The sequence below is a fragment of the Oncorhynchus kisutch genome, linkage group LG27 (assembly GCF_002021735.2).
Source record: "Oncorhynchus kisutch isolate 150728-3 linkage group LG27, Okis_V2, whole genome shotgun sequence".
NCBI classification, from domain to species: Eukaryota; Metazoa; Chordata; class Actinopteri; order Salmoniformes; family Salmonidae; genus Oncorhynchus; species Oncorhynchus kisutch.
This window is the reverse complement of record NC_034200.2, coordinates 7,598,886-7,623,927: the sequence shown is the minus strand read 5'-3', so window position 1 is coordinate 7,623,927 and position 25,042 is coordinate 7,598,886. Positions and strand designations below refer to the sequence as shown.

General features: G+C 42.0%; 1 protein-coding gene across 2 annotated transcripts in view; it reads right to left on the bottom strand.

The window, feature by feature from the left end:
- The window catches only part of LOC109872283 (actin filament-associated protein 1-like 2), a 59,952-nt gene that overhangs the window by 3,021 nt on the left and 31,889 nt on the right, over window positions 1-25,042 (bottom strand). For both annotated transcript variants that reach the window (XM_020463465.2, XM_031807372.1), the window contains exons 10-15: window positions 4,324-4,535; window positions 3,681-3,802; window positions 2,821-2,941; window positions 2,237-2,327; window positions 979-1,145; window positions 153-263 (exon numbers count right to left, since the gene is read on the bottom strand). In XM_020463465.2, the coding sequence (XP_020319054.2) occupies window positions 153-263; window positions 979-1,145; window positions 2,237-2,327; window positions 2,821-2,941; window positions 3,681-3,802; window positions 4,324-4,535 (824 nt within the window). The remainder of the gene's footprint in view (window positions 1-152; window positions 264-978; window positions 1,146-2,236; window positions 2,328-2,820; window positions 2,942-3,680; window positions 3,803-4,323; window positions 4,536-25,042) is intronic.

Genomic DNA, 25,042 nt, shown 5'->3' with positions numbered 1-25,042 from the left:
CACACGGTACTTTAAATGTAACAATTATATTTAGCAATTTGACTTACATTCCTCAATTTAATTGTCTTCATATGGTTGTCTCAATGGGGCAGAGTGATGTTCAGAATATATTACTCATCAGATTATCAGACCATATTTAGGTCAAAACTTACCTTATTTCTCTGAAACACCTTGCCATGCTCAATAAATAGGGTGGAAGGGGCTCTTTTCAGTGAGTTTTTAGCGGAGGTTGTTCGTCGCAGTAGCGGATTGAATAACCCACCCTGTGGAGACAAGGCCATTAAAATGAGCACAGACCTTAGAGTAGACCCATGCTGTCAGGAGCTCCAATTGATTTACCCAATAAATTACTGGGAGTTTAAATATGGAGTGTGCGACTCTCTTTAGTCAGCACCTCCACATAAAATATTTTTTTCTGGGTGTGCGCCAGCTCATGTTTTTTTTAAAGGCGCTCCAACTTTACCACAATGTCACAGTGACCCTGCCAAGAGTAGATAAAACACAAACTCCAATACAGTGACGTACTGGTAAGGAGAGTTTACAATGTGCCAAGCAACTTTGGTCGGCCCATGATGTTTTGTCCCTGATTTATTGAGTCACCTTAGGAATTTGACCAATTCTGTTTGGTCAACCCATGTCACACTATGAATCCATTAGTTTTTTCAGTATGTTGAGGTGTTCAGGTTCAGGTTGTGTTGAGTATTCAAAACACCAAGTGACAGTATTGTGCCACAAAACATCACTGTAGGCTATCTGAACCCATATTTATAAGGCTTCTCAGGGAAGGAGTGCTGCTTTAAGATCAGTGTTGCATTTTAGAGCATTATGAATATGATTATATGGACATGGGGGACCGGATCCTAGATCAGCACTTCTGCTCTGAAACACTTTATGTATACGGGCCCTGGATATTTTCAGGGATGAGAATTCTATGGGTGGCATAACAGGGTTGTGGGTGGCAGCGTATAATGGCCTTACCTGTGCCCGCTCTGTACAGAAGGCCAGAGACTGCCTGAAAGAGGTGCGTTTGGTTGTCTTCTGTGCAGTGATGAGGTTAATCTTTGATCCAGCTCTTAGATGCAACCACCTCTTCCCGGTCAAGTCCAGTTCCTGAACCCCCAGCTCCACCTCACACAATTTTCTACCTGTTAAAGAGCCGTAACTGTCACAAATGTGCAGTAAATACTTACATGAAATACTTGTACAAAATAAATTAACACTAAGTAATATTGTAATAGCAATAGCACCAAATTGACATTTAAAGATGGAATTTAACTCTATTCTAAAGACTCAAATGAGTTTTGTTGACAGGAAAACATTCTGCAAAAAGGCAGAGAAAAAAATACAAACACCAGAAACGACAGATAACCAGTGCTTTCCAAAATCAGAGCACATAGGCGCATTTCCCTTGTCAGGACTTCCACCTCACCGGCTTTCTAGTCACCACCGATCCATGTTTAATTTTCATTTGGTTTTGTCTTCATTATACTCACCTGGTTTCCATTCCAGGTGTTCCTTATTTATGGCTTCCCCTGTTGTTTTGTGTGTGATTGTTTTTGTCAAGTGGTTCTGTGTACGTGATCTGGATTGTTTATGTTTATTCTTGTTGGATTATTGTTGAATTTGAGTAAATATTGTGTCTTTTACTCATACCTGTGTCCTGCGCCTGACTACGCATTATTCCATTCACCTAGAACATTGACATCCCTCCACAATTTTGAGAAGGAATCATAGCTCACTGCTTAATGGTGAGTAAAGACCTGGAGGAACCGTGGCCTTACATGCCCTCATGGCCTGCACACAATTTTTAGCTGTGTTCAGTAGCATGGTCCCAGATGTGTTTGTGCTACCGTCACTCATTTTCATGTTTGGCATGATAGCACAAACAGGTCTGGGATCAGACTCTATCTTCAGCCCTTAGCGCTTAAATAACCCAAAGCTTGGGGGCATTATATGAAGTAGTCCCAGACGTTTATATTTTATCTAATCTCCTCAAAAACAGTGGGGTAGAGACCAGCGTAAACGGGTTTCCACCACTATAAAGCACTATGCCTTTGTGTCTGTAGTGTTTTACATTGACGCAACAGAATGCAACTTCAACATAAACTATGGGATGATGATGATGATGGAAAATTCTGTGCAGAGAATCTGTTATAACATACAATTATGTAGACATTTTTCTAATTCAAGCTAAATGTAAAGGAATTGTTTTACTTCAAAGTTGAATACGACTCACTGTGGTTGTTAAAGATTTCAGTGTTGCTGTAGTTGACTGAATCCTTGGATGACACCAACTCTCCCCTGGCAACATTTTGGGAATTCTGGAACTGATGAGAGCAAAACAAAGGAAATCTATTGAAATATCACACTGACTTCTTTGTACTGTTTTCTGTTTACAGTTTTTTACTGTTAATTAAATAAATGTATGTACGCCTCTGACTATCACCTGACTGTGCCCTTATTCAAGCCTGAAGTCAAAGTCTCTGAAGTCATAGTCTCTCGGAACCCTGGACACACAACGCTGTACAGTGTTTTAGGCAGTGATTCAAACCAACTCATATTAACTACCTGCGCAAAGAGAGACTTTTAAAGGCAATTTTACAGACATTCCTGGAGATTGTATTCACCGTACATGACATGGATGTCAGCTCAAACATGAGTTGCCTTTAGAAGTCCATGTGCATTGGTTTGAATCCCAGTCTTTGTCTCACAGAACCCAAGAAAATAGTAGCAAAGGAGTGAAATCGGAATATCCCTCTATAATATCTCCCTATACAACTAATTTACAGCTCCTGTTTCTCCCCCCCAGAATGGACGTACCATGTGCTCCAGCATGGCTGTGTTGGAGTAGATGGGTTGCGATTTGCCACTTCCACAGAGCTGGTGAAAGGGGTCGTCGATGTACATGTTTGAGGTTGGGAACCTTAGTTCCTTTAAACCACTGATAATAAGAAAAAAAATGTTAATCAAGCATGCATTTATAAACATAGTTCAGGGCCTGTGTTCACAACTTGTCTTAGAGTAGGCGTTCTGATCTAGGATTTGTATATTAAATCTAGCAAATCTGATTTTAGATCAGCAATCCTACTCAGACACACTTTGTGGATATTGACCCTGTTCTGTAGATTTTCATTGTAGATCATCACACTAGAGGTCAACTGAACAAGAAATACCAGAGACCTGATCCGGGTCCAAAATTTGAACTTTTCCCTCGGGTCCGTGTTGGATCCTGATTGATTGTCATCGGGTCTATGCAACTACGGCTGATAGACCCGAGTGGACCTGAATGGACCCGACCACGGTCTGCATAGCATGCAGCATATTTATTTTACGGTACTAAGGGGAATTTATTGACTTATAGAAGGCCTAGCCAATATATAAAGACCTATTTGTTAACCAGAAGAGCAACTTGGTTGATAAACTTTATTTTTTGTTCACTCGGGTACAATCGGGTCTGGTCTAGACCCGGACCCATAAGGGTATGGGTCAGGTCTAGGTCTGGTTATTGTCGGGTCCATCCGTGTTCAGGTCGGATTATTCTCAGTCCATTCAGGTCTGGGTCACCCTTTAAAAAAAAACATTGTATCCGTTCGGGTCCAGGCCAACTTTTTGGACCCGAGAAGACCTCTATAAATCAAGACATAGTAAAGGATCTAGTGACCACTGTGAAAATGTATTACCTCAGTGTTCCAGCAGGCTTTGAGATGATGTCATGGTGGTACAGAGAGTCAGCCTGACCGTGACTTACACTCCCATCCTGCAGGAGCTGCACCCACTGTTCTTTCTCATCTGCACAGCCGGCCTGGAACAGAGACATGGATGAACAGAGCAAGGGAGGGTTGGTGATAGAGTGATAAAGAGAACGAGGAAGACCGAGAGAGAAGAAGGAGAGGTTCAACAACACTCCATGCACTGTTCCAGGAATAATTTGGACCTATTTTATCCTGCACAGCTAATTTTGGGGGTTTTGAATTATTTTATATAAGGAAATAGGAAATAGCTGGGTTGCGTTTGGTAGTGATCATGTACATAACAAGTTTCTCTTTAAAAAAAATGTAAGAGTGTGAAATGACTGTCCAGAATGATCAAATTGAACCACAATGACGTTAAGTGACTCAAAATGATCTGGCCCCCTTTACAACACCAAAAGCCCTGGATGAATATCCAACCTTTTCAACATATTTTTTACCAGGGAGAAGGGTGAAGTTCCCCCTAGATGCTGATCTTGGGTCAGTTTTGCATTCCCCCCAATAATTAAGATTGGGGGAGGGGAAGCTGATCCTAGATATGTACCTAAGGGGAACTTCACCCCAGAGCTCTTACCTCCAGTACTGCCACCTGGTCTCCGTGTTGGACCACAGTGATGCGGTAGGCCTGAGGCATGTCGGGGTCTGGTCGAACCTGGCAGCCTCTCAATGGCACCATATACTGGGGGCTCTTTTCACAGCCCCTGTCTCGGTACATCTTCAGGACCCCGCCCTCAACCTGACACCACAGGCTCTGCCACTGGCAGTTCATCAGCACATTTAGAAACCCTGCAACCCAAACAGGAAACGGGTCAAAGGGCACGAGAGCCTTAGGGTAGATGAGATAGGAGTTAGTGCAAGACCAGGCTATGGTTATGACTAGGGCTGTTCGGGTGACCGTAATACCGCCATACCGGCGGTCACGAGTCATGAAGACAGTCAAATTCCACGTGACCGTTTAGTCACGGTAACAGTCACGGTGTTCCTCTAATCACTCTAACATCAATACAAACGTAATCAAAAATCTAATCAAACACTTCATGAGAGCCCATGAGCTCATGTTGCACAACTTTGCTATAGGCTATGCAATTGCGTGAGAAAACAGTGATGGCCTCTATTAAAAATCGTATAATCCCATCAACTTTCTATAGGCCAGGCCTACTATATTTATATCTCAACTTTCCTAATATTAAGCACATTGCTTCTCTTTAAAACAGGCGTATAGCCTACCTGGCTGGCATGAAAATGAACCACAGGAAAAGTGTCCTCGATTCGCTAAATAACTGCATAGATGAAATGTGTTTTTTTCCGCTGCCCCTATTTCGAGACAGGTGCATAATAATGCTCCATTCTAAATCAAACCAAATGTCACACATATTATTTAGTATATGTAAAGACAAGATTAAATCAGGAATAATCTGATGGGTGACAATGTTAGCCTATCACTTGTGAATTATATATTATCACTTGTGAATGATGTCCAGTTTAATGCAAACAGCACATACTTTTGTGACTTTTTAAAATCATAGTCATACACCTCATGTAGCCTAGACCATAGGCCTATATGTTTTTTATAAGAGTTGTATCACAACTAAAGCACATTCATCTGCTTTACAACAGGTGTAGAGCCTAACTCGCATATATATGCAGCTTCTGAGTTTCAAGCTTGGGGTAGAACATTTTCACCATAAAAATACACCTCTTTAATAAAAGCATTACATGCATAATCGCATTTGTGGTCACTTTTGAGAATGGTGTTTTCCTGCTAATGGAACATTCACGCTTATAGCCTACTGCTGTGTGTGCATTGCTGCGCATTTAATGTGAAGAAATAGCCGAATAGTTTATAAATAATTTAAGCTAAACGTTCGTATCTGTTGCGTCAGGCTCATTGCTTAAACAGGTTTTTTGATGCTAGTGTTTGTATTCATTTGGGATCTATCACATCCTACAACTGTCCCAGGCCATGTTTGGAATATTTATTTGTCGCACAGAATATAATAAGTCAACTTTTGTACTATGGGTGGTAGTAGATTGACATAGGCTAGTGGTTTTGCTGTTCGTTAGGCCTACTCATCTTGTTGGCTGATAAGAAAGAATGTGGACAGTTCTCCCAATATCTTCAATATGCACCTTGGAATTGGATAAGGATGCCGCAGTTATGTCTGTCTTCACTTGTAATAATTATTATATTCATGTCACGCCTTGGTCATAGTATTTTGTGTTTTCGTTATATATTTGGTCAGGCCAGGGTGTGACATGGGTTTATTTTGTTGTGTTTCGTATTGGGGTTTTGTAGGCATTGGGATTGTGGTTGATTAGGGGTGTGTCTAGTGTAGGCTTGGCTGCCTGAGGCGGTTCTCGATCAGAGTCAGGTGATTCTCGTTGTCTCGGATTGGGAACCGTATTTAGGTAGCCTGAGTTTCACTTTGTATTTCGTGGGTGACTGTTCCTGTCTCTGTGTAGGTTCACCAGATAGGCTGTAATTAGGTTTCACGTTCCGTTTGTTGTTTTCGTATTTGTATAGTTATTTCATGTGTCACTTTTTTCATTAAAGTCATGAGTAACCACTACGCTGCATTTCGGTCCGACTCTCTTTCAACAAACGAAGAACGCCGTTACAATTCAGCCCAAGGACACAACGACCACTGTCCGCAAAAGGGGGCATTACGGCCACACAAAGGGGATGCAGCCGGGAAATCCGAGGCATTATCAAATGCTTCGTGTCAACTTGTGAACGAGAGACTGATGAAATGTGTACAGCCTGTAGAAAAAAAAACAAAGCAGACCTCATGCCTTTCATGCAATTTTTTTCAAATCGTCATTAGTCACATCATGCAGCCTTATAATGTATTAAAAATCAAAACATCTAGCCCAACATTTGTATCACAACTACAGTTACATAATCACTCTAAATTAAGCATATAGGAGTACCTGTTTCTTTGTTAACCCTCAACACAGAATAGCTGCATGTGTAACAGTTGTCATAGGTGGAAGAAGGTGAAGAGGACCAAGGTGCAGCCTTTTACGTGTTCATGGTAGATTTAAAAAAGAAACTGAACACTAGAACAAAAAAACAACAACGCGGAACAAACTAAACCGTTCTGTCTGGTGCAGACAAACAAAGACTGAAAACAAACACCCACAACCAAAATGGGGAAAACAGGCTACCTAAATCAGAGACAACGATTGCCAGCTGCCTTTTATTGGAAACCATACCAGGCCAAACACATAGAAATACAAAACCTAGACTACAAAACCTAGAATGCCCGCCCTGACCAAACTAAAACAGAGACATAAAAAAGGAACTAAGGTCAGGACGTGACAGTATGTGCATACTGCCAGTGGTGGCAAAAGTACCCAACTGTCATACTTGAATAAAAGTAAAGATACCTTAATAGAAAATGACTCAAGTAAAAGGAAAAGTCACCCAGTAAAATTCTACTTGAGTAAAAGTCTAAATGTATTTAGTTTAAAATATACTTAAGTATGTCAACAGTAAAAGTATAAATAATTTCAAATTCCTTATATTAAGCAAACCAGATGGCATAATTTTCTTGTTTTTTTAATTTACGGAAAGCCACTGGCACACTCCAACATTCAGACATATTTTACAAACGAAGCATGTGTGTTTAGTGAGTCCCCCAGATCAGAGGCAGTAGGGATGACCAGGGATGTTCGGTTGATAAGTGTGTAAATTTGACTATTTTCCTGTCCTGCTAAGCATTCAAAATGTAACTACTACATTTAGGTGGTGTCGAGGAAAATGCATGGAGTAAAAGGTACAATATTTTCTTAATAAGGAATGTAGTGAAGTGAAAGTCAAAGCAGTCAAAAATACAAAAAACAATTAAAGTACAGATACACATCAAATCTGCTGGATTAGTAGTTTAAAGTATTTTTTACTTTACACCACTGCACACTGCCTCCAATCGTTTAGAGAAAACATCCTTTCTATTTTATTCAGCTATGTTCAATTGTATTATTCATTCAATAAAATAATATAAAATAATGCCATGGAATTCTAAACAAATGTCTGATAAATTAACCAATGTAGCCCACAGCCAAGGCATAGCCAGATCAGGGTCACACACAAGGACCATTCAGAGTATTCCATTATGTTCTTCTGAAATAGACTGTATTTTCTTCATATCATGTTTCTTTAGACATGTCTAAGATAAATAATGGATTTATTGTGATGGTGTAGGCTATATTACCTGGGACTTATTATACTTTCAAAATGTAGATGCTCCAAAGGTCTGCATCAGTGGCTTGTTAACTATGCATGGAAGCCAGGAGATGCTAAATGTGTTTATGTTTATTAACGGTCAATTACCGTGAGACCGGCAGTTATTTGCTTGACAATCACCGGCAGACAAAATTTCATGACCACCACAGCCTTAGTCATGACTTTCTTTCTAACTCTTATGGTCAGGAGTTGGCTAGACAATAAGATGCTCCCCGTGCACTTGGAGAGGAACAGCTTGACAAAATTGTTAAAAACGTCCGCACCTTTGACCCCGTTCCAGGTAAGCCAAATGACACTGAGACATTCTTAGCAGACATAGAGGATGCCTTGGATGGCTACCCTAACGCTATGAATACTGACAGGCTTTACCCGTTGAAGCGAACATCCAAGGTTAATCCGTCTACAACAGCAACACGTAAGAAACGACTATGCTAAACTGAAAATAGAATTCAGTGGTTCTGTGACTTGCAAACACGACAGCTCGCTGGCTAACAATGTCAGACAAGCTCGGAATAAACACCCACAAGCCTACAATTATAGGCTTCATTTAGCTTACTTTGGGATGCTCACTGAAACAGGAATGGAAGAGCTATTACCACTCAAACAAATGTTTCTGTCAAACATGTATCCCAACTTCATTAATTAACTACTTGGGCCCTACTCACGTTGATTTGCCAATCTCAGGCACTCTGAGAGCTTGCGAGCACAACTTTTGAAGCATCGAAAGCAAGCCAGGCTAAGAGCTCGGACAGCTCGGTTTTCAAGCTTTGGGGGGGACAATCACTCTAGTTGGAAGGTGTGGCCTCAGGGACAGGAGGGGCAAAAGATGATGCACAAGGTGGGTGGCTACCAAGTAACAACCACACCGATAACCACAGTAATGATAGCTATAAAGAATGTCTTCAACCAAACAGGCCCCATAGAGACCGCTACATTTCTACACCTAACCCTCACAAAGGGCCAGGGCACAAAGTAACAAGCATAACAACAGCAACAAAGGGTTCAGTGACGATCAAAACGTTAACCGAAATGGTCTAGTAGCTCTGATAAAATATGTACTGCAGCGGAAGAATTTTGAGAAAGAGGACAAGGATAAGTCACCTATGACTAGGCGTAAAGTTAGAGAGTCCGCCGCAATTCACTCCATTCGCCAGGATGTCAACATTCACTTTACCCCCGCCCTCACTCAAATCCCTGTCCAAGGCCCGCTCGATCTAGACACAGGCCCATGGGTTTTGTCTACATACTCTGATACAGATGTAAGCAGTGTTGCACAAGGTAAGCAGCGTTGCAACGTTGACTCCTCTCCAATTCCGATAGAGGACCCACTGGATCACAAAGGTGGTTATTTGTCTTGTAAATCGACACAGATAACCAAACGCTCCGTTATTCCAACACACCCCAACACAGAAAAACGAACTGAAACAGACCATACCTCATAGCAGTCTTAGAGGACTGTTTGACCTGTGATGCACTGATAGATTCGGGTTCAACTATTTCCCTCATATCTCACACTTTGCTGGATAAACTCAATAGCGCAGTGGACACAGCCAAATGTTGGTTAAAAGCCGAACATTGCGACTCTACACTTTGAGGTTACCTCGCCTCTAACCAAGCGAGGTAAATCTCCTTAAACTGAACTTCAAAAGCGTGTCACTTATACACCCTGTGTACATGACTGTCATTGACACCGAACAGATGCTGATTGGGATAGATTTAATTGACCGTTTGGCACCACTAATGGATTGAAAAACCAACCAAGTCTGGTCACAAATAACTATGCCAACTATGTTGACTTCACCACATTTATCAAAGGCTACATGAAATGCATTGTTCAACAATGAGGGTTCGACATCATCAACTGACGTAACCCTGGTGAACTTGGTCCACCATTTGTGAACACCAGTTCACCATTTGTGGCAAATGACAGGTTGACTCAGAAATTCAACAGAACATGAGATGGGTGAATCACCAGCCGACACATACCACCCTCCCACTGATGGGTGGCGTGTGCCTAAACAGCACGATGGTTGAGGATGCCATACTGGCAACCTAGACCGAAAGATCTGCAATCAGTTTGAAAGTGTTCAACGACATTTTGAAAGCGGCTAACTGCCACCCCTTGTTCCGGAATCGTTCCGATTTCCACTGGGAATGACTCCCCATACGTCACTCTTTAGGGGTGTGTGTGCTATCACTCCGCTTTGGAACAAAGGAAGTTTCTCATTAACTAATGGTTGTTGTGATCCTCCCACATACAGTCGATGTGGGAGCGGACATTTTGGTAAGATTGGGTATTAAACTTGATACTATACACCAAGTTCTTTGGTCTTTGATGCAGCCAGACAAACAAACCTTTTCTTATAACCCTGTGCGGATGGTATCCGGGCAGACTATTCCTGAAGCTTGCAAAGTGATAACTAAGTCCGCCGTGGTGATACTGGTAAGAACCACAGAGGTGGCCTCCCGATTGGTGCAGTGGTCTAAGGCTCTGCATCGCAGTGCTAGCTGTGCCACTAGAGATTCTGGGATTCTGGGATTCTGGGTCCAGGCTCTGTTGCAGCCGGCCGCGACCGGGAGGCCCATGGGGCGGCGAACAATTGGCCCAGCCTCGTCCAGGTTAGGGAGGGTTTGGCCGGCAGGGATATCCTTGTCTCATCGCGCACTAGCGACTCCCGCGGAGGGACGGGCGCAGTGGACGCTGACATGGTCGCCAGGTGTACGGTGTTTCCTCCGACACATTGGTGGGGCTGGCTTCCGGGTAGGATGGGCATTCCGGGTAGGATGGGCTTGGTTTGGTTGTGTTTCGGACGCATGGCTCTCGACCTTCGCCTCTCCTGAGTCCGTACGGGAGTTGCAGCGATGAGACAAGACTGTAACTACTGCCAATTGGATACCACGAAATTGGGGAGAGAAAAGGGATGAAAACAATATTTAAAAAATAAAAAGTTTCTGTAAGACTGAACCTGGTAACCAGATAGAAGGCACCCTCTCTGCAATTATTAGACTTGGGGCTAACTAGTGGGTTATATAACTATAACCCGCTGTTGGAGCTAAACGCTAGATCCACTTACCTCTTGTTGCAGAATCTGACTCAAGCGGATATTTCCATTCCTCGGCACAATCAGCAAGGAACATTGATTGATTACTCCTTCCAAGATTTTGAACTTGTTGTTCCCATGATTGGGACTCTTCCTAAAAAGCATTCCACCCTCACCAGATTGGTCTAGGGAGGCCTATCAAAGGCAACCGCAATAACTCCCGTATTGACACATCAACAGTCAGGCTGGATGTCGATTCTGACAACGAGCTGTTTATATTCTCCATCGTCATGTGAGGTACACACTGATGAACTAATAGCCGATGATTCCCCCAACATTGACATGCCGTCACCACCTGATGAAGACCTGTGTGATGTCGCCGAACAGTATCCTGGTTTCCATGCATAGGTACTACAGCTACTGTCAGAGGCAGCATCAGTTGAGGGAATTATTTAACAAACACAGCGAGATCTGTTTGACAGACACGGTGGATTGCGATGTTACGGTATTCATGTGGTTCATATTCCTATGCCACCCGGAGCAGCTCTATGTTTGTAAAGCACTCCCGTGTGGCCTGTTTTGAAACCAACGGCTAAATGGTGTCTTACCATTGACTATAGACAACTCAACAAGCTGGTTCTATTGTCTCGTTGGCCAATGACACAGCTCGACCAAGAGTTGCCAAGTACTTCTCCACCGTCGACGTCGCAAATGGTTTCTGGACCACGGCAATGCCAGATGCAGCCACCAGGGGGACGATAATTTTTGTGGACGATGTTCTCATGAGGAGTGAGACCACGTTCTTACCCAACTTGGAGTGGCAGGGGCTATGTTGGCTATCATGAAAGGACAATGATGCAGGATCAAGGTAAACTAGGTTGGACTTCTAGTGGGTGCTGACATCCTGCCACAAGCAGTCCACAACATCAAAACATCTACAAAGCTTTATGAGGTGCGCAGCTTCTTCAGAGTGTGTAATTACTCCCGTCAATTCATTGAAAAATATGTCGACTTGTCAAAGTCTTTGACCCGTCTTCTTCAGAAAGACACCCAGTTCATTTGTGATGCCACTCACAACGAAGCTGTGAGTTCCTTGAAAAACCTGCTTGGTATACCCCAACAAAGAGAAGACGTTGTTTTTGGAAGTCGGTTTCTCAAAGCACTGCCTTAGTGCTGGGTTGTACCAAAAATATGACCAAGACAGATGTGTGGTTGCTTACGCAAGCAACACAAGTACTTGGACTGCGAAAAAGCACTGCTGTCGACAGTCTGGGCTGTCAAGCACTTCATCAGTTATGTTGGCAGACAAAAGGTGATCAAAGAAACATGTCACCAGCCCGTGACTTTTCTGAAAAGCCAACGAAGCTGAGGGTGCTGTACACAACAGCAGAATAGTGGCTTGGCTAATGACGCTGCAGAGCCACGATGTGGTAGTAAACTATGCAAAAGCAGAAACACCTGCCTTTAGGCGGGGCTCTGGTGGTGAGTTACCACTGTGGTGACGACGACAACGTACAACGTAGCTCCGCCGTTGCCTTCGAACCATGACTACTTTGAAGAGAACGTGTGTCTTGGCATGCCAATGGTATTTGTGGATGGCTGTTCATCATCTAGAACACTTGCAAACTGGTGTGGGATTGGTATGGCACAACATTCCATGTAAACCTCTTCAATTTCAGCTAGGCAACAAGACCAGCCAGGTCGCAGAAGTTGCTGGCACACTTATCACTGAGCAAACAGCGGTGAAACATGACTTGTCAGAACTGGCAATCTGCATCGACTCAAACAATCCAAGACTCACCTTCTTATACCATTTGCTGTTTTGGAAACAAAAGCACATGACTACTTTGAGTGTAAAGAAGTGAAAAACAAAGAGCTCATTGTAGCTTACGATGACCTCATAACCAAATACGACATACATGAGTATTGGAAGAAAGTCAAGGGACACTCCAAATCATCTGGTTGTGACAAACTTGGCATCGACCATGCCGACAGCATGGCAAAATCTGGTGCAATTCACGGCACCCCTTGGGTGTTCGATACTCAGAATGCAATGATCACTGAGGCGACCATGGTATCTGCAGTAACACGTAGCCATGTAGTAGAAAACGTCTTCGCACTAATATATTGTGTTGCTAACTCATTCATTCCTGAATGGTGACTTGGTAGCAATGTAACACCAAGATGAGTCCCTCGCCACTTTGATGGCTTTCTTGTCTGATCCTGTCAATCACTCAGTGTCCGAGCTGGCTTTGGCAGGCTCACACGATTTGCATTCGCAGTACGCAACTAAACAGCACCTTACACTTGTAGATGACCTACTGGTTTATGTTTCAGAAACTGACGCCATACAAATGTGGGTGGTTCCTAAAGGGGAGGGGGGTAATGATAGCTCATGCCCACGACGTGCCATGTGGAGGCCATAGGGGGGGGGTCAAGGCCACATGTGAAACATTGCGACAGGTGGCCTACTGGTCTCACATGGAACAAGACGTGGCACAATACGTGAGGGGTTGTCTAGTTTGCTGCCAGTTTCAACCCTCCAAGCCCCTCCACAGAGCACCCTTGCAACACTCAACCCAGATTGACTGGGTTGGCCCAGTTGCCAGGTTGGCTAGAGGCAACAAGTATCTCCTGCCTGCCCGCAACCATAATGACCAAAATGTGGTGGCTCCTGGGAGTTGAAGTTCAACTCTACATCACGTACCACCCTAGGAGCTCCGGCAGGTTAGAAAGGAAATATGTAGCAGCCAACCACAAATATTGGGACCTCAAACTCCCAATGGTACAGATGGCAACCAGAGCCACACGCAATAGGTCTATGGGAATAACCCCATTCGAGAGAATGATGAGCCGGCAAACGACGCTTCCACTGCATTTCCTGTACCAACCGGGAGATGTCGCCTCAGCCACCGCCTACACGGCTCATCAATACATGACGGACTTGTGACTGCACCTCCAGACTACCTTAGCGTATGCTCAAGGAAAGTTGGAAAGAAGTGCAGAAGGTGACAAAACCCACTACGACAAAAGGCCTCGAGGTCGGGGATAAGGTGTGGAACTACAAATACACCAAACCCTTGGGCGTCGCAACGAGTTCCTGCCCCACTGGACAGCGAGATTGTGGTGAAGTTGTCACCTGTCGCTTCAGAATCAGCAAAGGTCAACAAAACACCACGTTCATGTGGGTCCATAGGAACCAAATCAAGTTGTACAATCCTCCATGGGAATAGAAGGGGTACAATCCAGCACCAAATAGATAGAAACCTAGCAAATCAGAGGTACTAAGAAAATTCTTAAGTATCCTCAGCTGATCCCTTCCAGTAGATCAGTACGTTGCACCTAACATATTTTCTTCTCTTCCCAGCTACAAGATATACGTTCATGTCACTGTCGATATTGTCCTGCGCTGTGCTGTTTGATATAGGGAAATCAGCAAAAGTTGTTTCATAACATTTTCATTTACAAAAACCAGATAACTGAAATAATCAAACAATATCTCTAATTATGCATTTTTTAGGATGGAGTTCCTGGTCAAAACTAACCCAGCAGATACTCACAAGTGAAACCCCCTACGGGAATCATTCTCAACGATAATCCAGGACTCCTTATAATCAACTGCAGAGAACATTTACTGCCAGCACATTCCACCTGTGGCACATTTGAGTTTGGCCAGGGCTGACTGGACCACACAGGCAGTTAAGCACGCCTAGATAGACACTGCCCCTATGTTGGCCCAACTCCAAAAGTTCACAGTCACCCAGTCAAAACCAGCAGAGCCCAGGTGAGAAAAACGTTTTGTTGGGAGCTACTCTCGATAGGTGCAGCCGTAGAGTCACTATTTGCTCTAGGTACCACTGCTGTCAATGCAGTCAGTATAGCCACAGTCAAAATAAACATTAGGGAGATCCCTAAAGATATGCCACTTATCCAGCAACAGATGAAATCACAGATACTCAGGTTGCAACATGCGGGAAAGTCTCTCCAGGATTCTATTACGGTGGTAAACACAGACGCTACTCTCCTGAACAAAACCCTCCTGTTGGTAGGAAGGCTAGCAGAGTTCATGAACCAGGACTATGCCCATGTCCAATTGGTTTGATTGTAATTGGAGGATTTCTCAGTGAAATTAGCTCTTCTTTGGATCACTTGGCCATGAATAGAATCCCCTCATTCAGTTGAAGTCGGAAGGTTACATACACTTAGGTTGGAGTCATTAAAATTTGTTTTCAACCACTCCACAAATTTCTTCTTAGCAAACTACAGTTATGGCAAGTCAGTTAGGACATCTACTTTGTGCATGACACAAGTACCTTTTCCACCAATTGTGTACAGACAGATTATTTAACTTATAATTCACTGTATCACAATTCCAGTGGGTCAGAAGTATATATACACTAAGTTGACTTTGCCTTTAAACAGCTTAGGACATTCCAGAAAATGATGTCATAGCTTTAGAAGCTTTTGATAGGCTAATTAACATAATTTGAGTCAATTGGAGGAGTACCTGTGGATATATTTCAAGGCCTACCTTCAAACTCAGTGCCTCTTTGCTTGACATCATGGGAAAAGCAAAATAAATCAGCCAAGACCTCAGAAAGAACATTGTAGACGTCCACAAGTCTGGTTCATCCTTGAGAGCAATTTCCAAACGCCTGAAGGTACCACGTTCATCTGTACAAACAATAGTACGCACATATAAACACCATGGGACCATGCAGCCGTCATGCCGCTAAGGAAGGATACACATTCTGTCTCCTAGAGATGAAGGTACTTTGGTGCGAAAAGTGCAAATCATTCCCAGAACAACAGCAAAGGACCGTGTGAAGATGCTGGAGAAAACAGGTACAAACGTATCTATATCCACAGTAAAACGAATCCTATATCGACAACCTGAAAGGCCGCTCAGCAAGGAAGAAGCCACTGCTCCAAAACCGGCATAAAAAAGCCAGACTACGGTTTGTAACTGCACATGGGGACAAAGATGGTGTTGTAACTTTAATGTGTTAGAGTTAATGTTTAAGTTTATTCTTTGAGCTGAGATATTTGAGTTAATCTTTAGATTTATTTGCATATGTAATTGTATTGGGTTGTGTTGAATTACGCTTTTTGACTGCAAGTCCCAGAATGCCTTGCGAGAGGAATGAGTGATAACGTGCCAATTATGTGCAGGTTTTTGGTGATTGTGGCTGACTTTCCGACAGCATCTTACCTGCATTGCTCTGTACCAAAACAATTGTTGTTAAACGTAACGTAAACAAGTATTCTTACTAAAAGAAGCTTTCGTATCAAAACCGATGTCCCGAGTCATTACTAAGAAGTTAGCTAATCTAAAAGATGGTACTTTTTAATGTCCTCTGGTCTGATGAAACAAAAATTGTTTGGTCATAATGACCATCGTAATGTTTGGAGGAAAAAGGGGAGGCTTGCCAGCCGACAAACACCATCCCAACCGTGTAGCGCGGGGGTGGCAGCATCATGTTGTGGTGGTGCTTGTGGGGGTGCTTTGCTGCAGGAGGGAATGGTGCACTTTACAAAATAAATGGCATCATGAGGAACGGAAATTATGTGGTTATATTAAAGTAACACCTTTCAGGAAGTTAGAGCTTGGTCGCAAATGGGTCTTCCAAATGGACAATGACCCCAAGCATACTTCCAAAGTTAGCTTAAGAACAACAAAGTCAAAGTATTGGAGTGGCCATCACAAAGCCCTGACCTCAATCCTAGACATTTTGTGTGCAGAAAAACTGAAAAAGCCTGTGCGAGCAAGGAGGCCTACAAACCTGACTCAGTTACACCAGTTCTGTCAGGAGGAATGGGCCAAAATTCACCCAATATATTGTAGGAAACTTGTGGAAGACTAACCGAAACGTTTGACCCAAGTTAAACAATTTAAAGACAATGCTACCAAATACTAATTGAGTGTATGAAAACTTCTGACCCACTGGGAATGGGATGAAATAAATTTAAAATGAAATAAATAATTATCTCTATTATTCTGACCTTTCACATTCTTAAAATAATGTGGTGACCCTAAAAAAAACGTTTAAATGTATTTGTCTAAGGTGTATGTAAACTTCAGACTAGATACAGACTTCAACTGTGGTGCACAACATATTGACCCCAGCTACCACAACCACGATAAATCCACTACAGTCACCTTTGGCCTATAGTCTGGGGTCGGCAATTCCAATACACGTTGATGATTACTGATGATGTCGGATGTTGAACTGGAGAATATCTATAGATTGAAAACGATTCTAAATGTAGGATTTTGGCACGACAGCATCCATGTGAAAATTGCCACACCCCCAGTCGTAGTTCATCAGGAACACAATCCAGATTTCTGTCTCACCCCTAACCTATTAATACAGTATGTTTTCTAACCCAAGATGTCCATGATCACTCTGGATGAACTGCATAGGTCTACAGCTGAGATGGGAGACTCTGTCCATAGGACAACAATCAGTCGTATATTGCACAAATCTGGCCTTTATGGAAGAGTGGCAAGAAGAAAGCCATTTCTTAAAGATATCCATAAAAAGTGTCTTAAAGTTTGCCACAAGCCACCTGGGAGACACACATGACATGTGGAAGAAGGTGCTCTGGTCAGATGAAACCAAAATTGAACTTTTTGGCAACAATGCAAAACGTTATGTTTGGCGTAAAAGCAACACAGCTCATCACCCTGAACACCATCCCCACTGTCAAACATGGTGGTGGCAGCATCATGGTTTGGGCCTGCTTTTCTTCAGCAGGGACAGGGAAGATGGTTAAAATTGATGGAAAGATGGATGGAGCCAAATACAGGACCATTCTGGAAGAAAACCTGATGGAGTCTGCAAAAGACCTGAGACTGGGACGGAGATTTGTCTTCCAACAAGACAATGATCCAAAACATAAAGCAAAACCTACAATGGAATGGTTCAAAAATAAACATATCCAGGTGTTAGAATGGCCAAGTCAAAGTCCAGACCTGAATCCAATCGAGAATCTGTGGAAAGAACTGAAAACTGCTGTTCACAAATGCTCACCATCCAACCTCACTGAGCTCGAGCTGTTTTGCAAGGAGGAATGGGAAAAAATGTCAGTCTCTCGATGTGCAAAACTGATAGAGACATACCCCAAGCGACTTACAGCTGTAATCGCAGCAAAAGGTGGCGCTACAAAGTATTAACTTAAGGGGGCTGAATAATTTTGCACGCCCAATTTTTCAGTTTTTGATTTGTTAAAAAAGTTTGAAATATCCAACCACTTCATGATTGTGTCCCACTTGTTGATTCTTCACAAAAAAATACAGTTTTATATCTTAATGTTTGAAGCCTGAAATGTGGCAAAAGGTCGCAAAGTTCAAGGGGGCCGAATACTTTCGCAAGGCACTGTACATAGGCGCACACATGCAATGGAAGACCTAATGTGGTCCTAGGATCAGCAGTGGGGCGGAAGCGATCCTGATTTTCTGAAAGTCGGCAATATATCCTGAAACCCCATTATGTGATCCATCTTAAGCAAATAACCCAAGCATTAATTGAGAGTCAGGTGAACCACTGTTCTGTGGTCTGGTGAAGTGCATCAGCAAGTGAAAATAGGAGGCTGCAGATTGCACAGAAAAAAGCAGCAATGATTGTTTAAGGTGGAGATATGGGTCTTCTGTAGTAGTCATACTCAATGCTCATGGTTGGTCATCAATCAACAAGATTGTTGACCAATATCCACAACAGTTTGGTTGGTAACGGACAGACATTCAGTAATTCCCAGGAATAGCTTGTCCACCATCTATGTGCTATCCAGACAGAAAAGAGATATAGGCAAAATAACTTTTTAATTTAAAGCAATAAAGAAGTGGAAAAATTTATCTGAGCAAACCAGAAACATTTCAATATATACATTCCAACAATATTTTTAAACAGATTAAATATAATACATAGGGAATTTGTGCTGGACTATGGTAGATGAATAATCAATCTTTTTAGACTGTTAAGAGTATTTATCTGGTCAATATGTCAGTGTATCATGTCTGTTTGTATCAGTGTGTTATACGTGAAAATGGGATCATATAATAAATTGTATTTTAATGTTTAAGGACTCTTGGAAGATTCGTCCAAATGAGGACTAAAAGAGATCCTAATAAAATAAAATAAAATCCCCAGCTTTTTCTCCAGATTTCGTTAGTTCAGCCCTGTAGTGTCCCCAATATAAGCTTTGTCATTCAGGTTGCAGATGTTCTGAAAGAGCTGCAAAACCTGGACCCGTACAAATCATCTGAGCTAGACAATCTGGACCCACTCTTTCTAAAACTATCCGCCGCCTTTGTTGCAATCCCTATTACCAGTCTGTTCAACCTTTCTTTCGTATCGTCCGAGATCCCTAAAGGTTGAAAATCTGCCGCGGTCATCCCCATCTTCAAAGGGGGTGACACTCTAGACCCAAACTGTTATAGACCTATATTTATTCTGCCCTGCCTCTCTAAAGTCTTCGAAAGCCAAGTTAACAAACAGATCACTGACCATTTCGAATCCCACCGTACCTTCTCCGCTGTGCATTACGGTTTCCGAGCTGGTCACGGGTGCACCTCAGCCACGCTCAAGGTACTAAACGATATCATAAGTGCGATCGATAAAAAACAGTACTGTGCAGCCGTCTTAATCGACCTGGCCAAGGCTTTCGACTCTGTCAATCACGGTATTCTTATCGGCAGACTCAATAGCCTCGGTTTCTCAAATGACTGCTTCGGCTGGTTCACCAACTACTTTACAGACAGAGTTCAGTGTGTCAAATCGGAGGGCCTGTTGTCCGGACCTCTGGCAGTCTCTTTGGGGATACCACAGGGTTCAATTCTCGGGCCGACTCTTTTCTCTGTATATATCAATGATGTCGCTCTTGCTGCGGGTGATTCCCTGATCCACCTCTACGCAGACAAGACCATTCTGTATACATCTGGCCCTTCTTTGAACACTGTGTTAACTAACCTCCAAACGAGCTTCAATGCCATACAACACACCTTCCATGGACCAACTGCTCTTAAACGCTAGTAAAACCAAATGTATGCTTTTCAAACGTTCGCTGCCGCACCCGACCATGGAAGGTGTGGAAGACTAGTATCACTACTCTGGACGGTTCTGACCTAGAATATGTGGACAACTACAAATATCTAGGTGTCTGGCTAGACTATAAATTCTCCATCCAGACTCATAATAAACATCTCCAATCCAAATCAAATCTAGAATTGGCTTTCTATTTCGCAAAAAAGCCTCCTTCACTCATGCCGCCAATCTTACCCTAGTAAAACTGATTATCCTACCGATCCTCGACTTCGGGGATGTCATCTACAAAATAGCTTCCAAAACTCTACTCAGCAAACTGGATGCAGTCTTATCACAGTGCCATCCGTTTTGTTACCAAAGCCCCTTATACCACCCACCACTGCGACCTGTGTGCTCTAGTCGGCTGGCCCTCGCTACATATTCATCGCCAGACCCACTGCCTCCAGGTCATCTATAAGTCTATGCTAGGTAAAGCTCCGCCTTATCTCAGCTCACTGGTCACGATAACAACTCACACACATAGCACACGCTCCAGCAGGTATATCTCACTGGTCATCCCCAAAGCCAACACCTCCTTTGGCCGCCTTTCCTTCCAGTTCTCTGCTGCCAGTGACTGGAACGAATTGCAAAAATCGCTGAAGCTGGAGACTTATATTTCCCTCACTAACTTTAAACACCAGGTCTCTGAGCAGCTAACTGATCGCTACAGCTGTACATAGTCCATCTGTATAGCCCACCCAATCTACCTACTTCACCTACCTTCACCTACATCTACCACCTTTACCTACATAGCCCACCCAATCTACCTACTTCATCCTCATTTTGTTTTTTATTTACTTTCTGCTCTTTTGCACACCAGTATCTCCACTTGCACATCATCATCTGCTCATTTATCACTCCAGTGTTGACTTGTTATGGCTACAATCCCCCTATCGGGATAATTGTCATCAACAACCGCTGAATAGCATAGCTCTACATACAATAAATATTACTATAAATATTTATATTCATGAAATCACAAGTGCAATATAGGAAAACACAGCTTAGCCTTTTGTTAATCCACCTGTCGTGTCAGATTTTGAAATTATGCTTTACAGCGAAAGCAATCCAACCGTTTGTGTAAATTTATCGATCGCACCATAAACATTAAGTACACTTCAGGTAGCTCTGTCACGAAAATCTGAAAAGCAATCAAATTAATTGTTTACCTTGATCTTCGGATGATTTCACTAACAAGACTCCCAGTTACACAACAAATGTTCAGTTTGTTCCATAAAGATGATTTTTATATTCAAAATACCTCTGTTTGTTTGTCGCGTTATGTTCAGAAATCCACATGAAAGAGCGGTCATGACAATGCAGAAGAAAATTCCAAATAGTTTCCATTATCTCCACAGAAACATGTCAAACGTTTTTTTAAATCAATCCTCAGGTTGTTTTTAAAATATATAATTGATAATACATCAACTGCAAATGTCTTTCACAGTAGGAGAGGGGAAAACAATGGCTGTCCAAATTCTGTTGCGCAAGCAAAACTCATGTGACCACTTGACGCGATGTTATTTTTCAAAATAAAAGCCTGAAACTATGTCTGAAGACTGTTGACACCTTGAGGAAGCGATAGGAAAAGGAATCTGGTTCATATCTCTTTAAATCGAGCAAAGGGAGGCTATGGAACATGGAGTTTTCAAAATAGAAGCCACTTCCTGTTTTGATTTTCCTCAGGGTTTTTCGCCAGCAATATCAGTTCTGTTATACTCAAAGACAATATTTTGACAGTTTTGGAAACTTTAGAGTGTTTTCTATCCAATACTAATAATAATATGCATATATTAGCAACTGAGACTGAGGAGCTGGCCGTTTACAATGGGCACCTTTTCATCCAAGCTACTCAATACTGCCCCTGCAGCCATATGAAGTTCATCTGCTAAATTGTAATTACTTCACTACTATGGCCTATTTATTGCCTACCTCCTCACGCCCTTTGCACACACTGTATATAGACGTTCTTTTTTTCTATAGTGTTATTGACTTTACGCTTGTTTATTCCATGTGTAACTCTGTGTTGTTGTTTGTGTCATACTGCTTTGCTTTATCTTGGCAATGTCACAGTTGTAAATGAGAACTTGTTCTCAACTAGCTTACCTGGTTAAATAAAGGTGAAATAAAATAAATAAAATAGAAACTGCCTGTTACTCAGGCCCAGAAGCCAGGATATGCGTATAATTGGTAGCAGTGGATATAAAACACTTTGACGTTTCTAAAACTGTTAAAATAATGTCTGAGACTATAAAATAATTGATATGGCAGGCGGAAGAATATTGTTTTGTTTTTGAGCTCCCAGGCTCTTATTATGTAAACCTATTATTTCTATGCATGTCCGTCACCCAGATTGCAATTCCTATGGCTCCCACTAGATGTCAACAGTCTTTATTCAAGGTTTCAGGCTTCTTTTTTGAAAACCAAACAAGTATTTGGTGCGTTTGTTAGGTTACCACCTGAAGCAAATCGGACTTTCGGCTCGAGAAGGAGAGGACGCGGGAATTTGCCTTTCATATTGAACATACTATTTTCTGTGTGAAATAGAGGGGGTGGGGGATTGATGTGTGGGTTTATAACACCTCACCTCGATCGTTAATTGTAATGCAGCAAATGGTTCCTTTCTGGTCTTTAGTATGGGTGAATGGAATGTCTTTTTGTTACAGAAGAGTGTGCCTCCCAAAACTTCAACATCAAACATTGAACGTGGGACAATATATTTCAACATCCGAATGTTGGGAATGATGAGAGATGGAATATATAAAATGATTGTCTATTTTGTGATGTCATTAAAAATTGTATAAAGAAATTAGAACAAAACATTGTAATTTAAGGAGCTTTTACACGGTGTATATCAGGTTTACATCCATTACGTGTTGTAGAAAATATCAATGATGAAGAGAATGTTTTTGTGATGATAGGACCTGTGATTTTAGTTCTCTAATGAGATCATAGTAATTAGAATACTGCCTCGTAACTAGCCACAACCCAGGGAGCACAGAGAGCGTGTCAGCATGTCAAAAATGCCCCCTTTTAACCCGGGTGTAAAAAAGATTGAGTTAAGAATTAACATACCAGACTAAAAGGACCACAAGCTACGGCTTGGTCTATATTAGTCATGACCCTGGAAGAAGACAAAGGAACCTCTAACAATCAATGCTGCGGTTGAGTAGCTGTTCTAAGTACTGTATCTAAGAAATTGAATTTAAGTAGTTTATTCTCTTCAATTCATCGTCGGCTACACTGCTCTCATCATCACTCTGGGGATCATCGACATGGTTGATTAGCTGTCCTCAGAAGACCTCTCTTCCAGAACCAGTGCAAGTCAACAGGCAACTAAGAAGAAGGACATTGTGACCTATTGTAGAAAATCAGAGACTTACACCTGAGAACAAAGGGGAAGGTTATCCGAAGAAGAAGGCCCAATCGAACACTTCTCACAAAGCGGAACCCTTTCCACAAAGGTCTGGGCCCAACAGAGATACCAGATGAAGACCTTCAACACGTAAATACATGCATTACTTCTTACCCAAAAGGTATTAGGGTTACTGTGAGCATCGTTCCCAAATGTATCCAAGTGTTGCTTCTATTTCTCTCTCACTTTCTCTCTCTTTAACTTCTTGGTGATAGGGGGGCAATATTTTCACGTCCAGATGAAATGCACGCCCAAATTCAACTACCTGCTACTCATCCCCAGAATATAAGATATGCATATTATTAGAACACTCTGAAGTTTCTAAAACTGTTTGAATCATGTCTGTGAGTATAACAGAACTTATTTAGCAGGCAAAACCCAGAGGACAAACCATTCAGATTTTTGTTTTGAGGTCACTCTTTTCAATGTCTTTTCATTGGGAATCCAGATTTCTAAGGGGCCGTCTTGCAGTTCCTACCGCTTCCACTGGATGTCAACAGTCTTTAGAAATTGGTTGAGGTTTTTCCTTTGAGAAATGAAGAAATAGCCCTGTTCAGAACGAGGATAACTTGTAGTGTACTGTTTGTTAGAAGCGCGTGACCAGAAAGCATGCTACAGTTTGTTTTCCTCCTGTATTGAACACAGATCATCACGTCTTCAATTTTGTTGATTATTTACATAAAAAAAATACCTAAAGTTGCATTACAAAAGTAGTTTGAAATGTTTTAGCAAAGTTTACAGGTAACTTTTGAGATATTTTGTAATCACGTTGCGCAAGTTGGAACTGGTGTTTTTCTGGATCAAACGCTCCAAATAAATGGACATTTTGGATATATATCGACAGAATTAATCGAACAAAAGGACCATTTGTGATGTTGGCACTCAATATGTCCCATAAACAGAAGAAGCTCGTCAAAGGTAAGACATGAATTATATTTTTATTTCTACGTTTTGTGTCGTGCCTGCAGGGTTGAAATATGCTTTTCTCTCTTTGTTTACGGAGGTGCTGTCCTCAGATAATAGCATCGTTTGCTTTCGGCAAAAAGCGTTTTTGAAATCTGACATGTTGGCTGGATTTACAACAAGTGTAGCTTTAATTTGGTATCTTACATATGTGATTTCATGAAAGTTTGATTTTCATAGTAATTTATTTGAATTTGGCGCTCTGCATTTTCACTGGCTTTAGGCCAGTTGGGACGCTAGTTCACATATCCCAGAGAGGTTAACATCTTGTGTAACAAGTGTAATATTATGCTGTCCGCTAGGGACCTGTTGTCGCCATATTAAGTTTCAAATAAATAACCTGTGTGTGTATCCTGTGTTATCATTTAGTTTGTTAGTAAATAAATAATCAAATCAATTTGTGTGGTATGGAATGATTAGTAAGACTTTGTGCAGATTCATGAAGTCTGTGATGTTCAGAATGAGAGTGATATGAGGAAATGATTAGTGACTGTTATCAATATATATATTGAGTTAAATCGGGAGACAGTGTCTCAGTAAAAAAC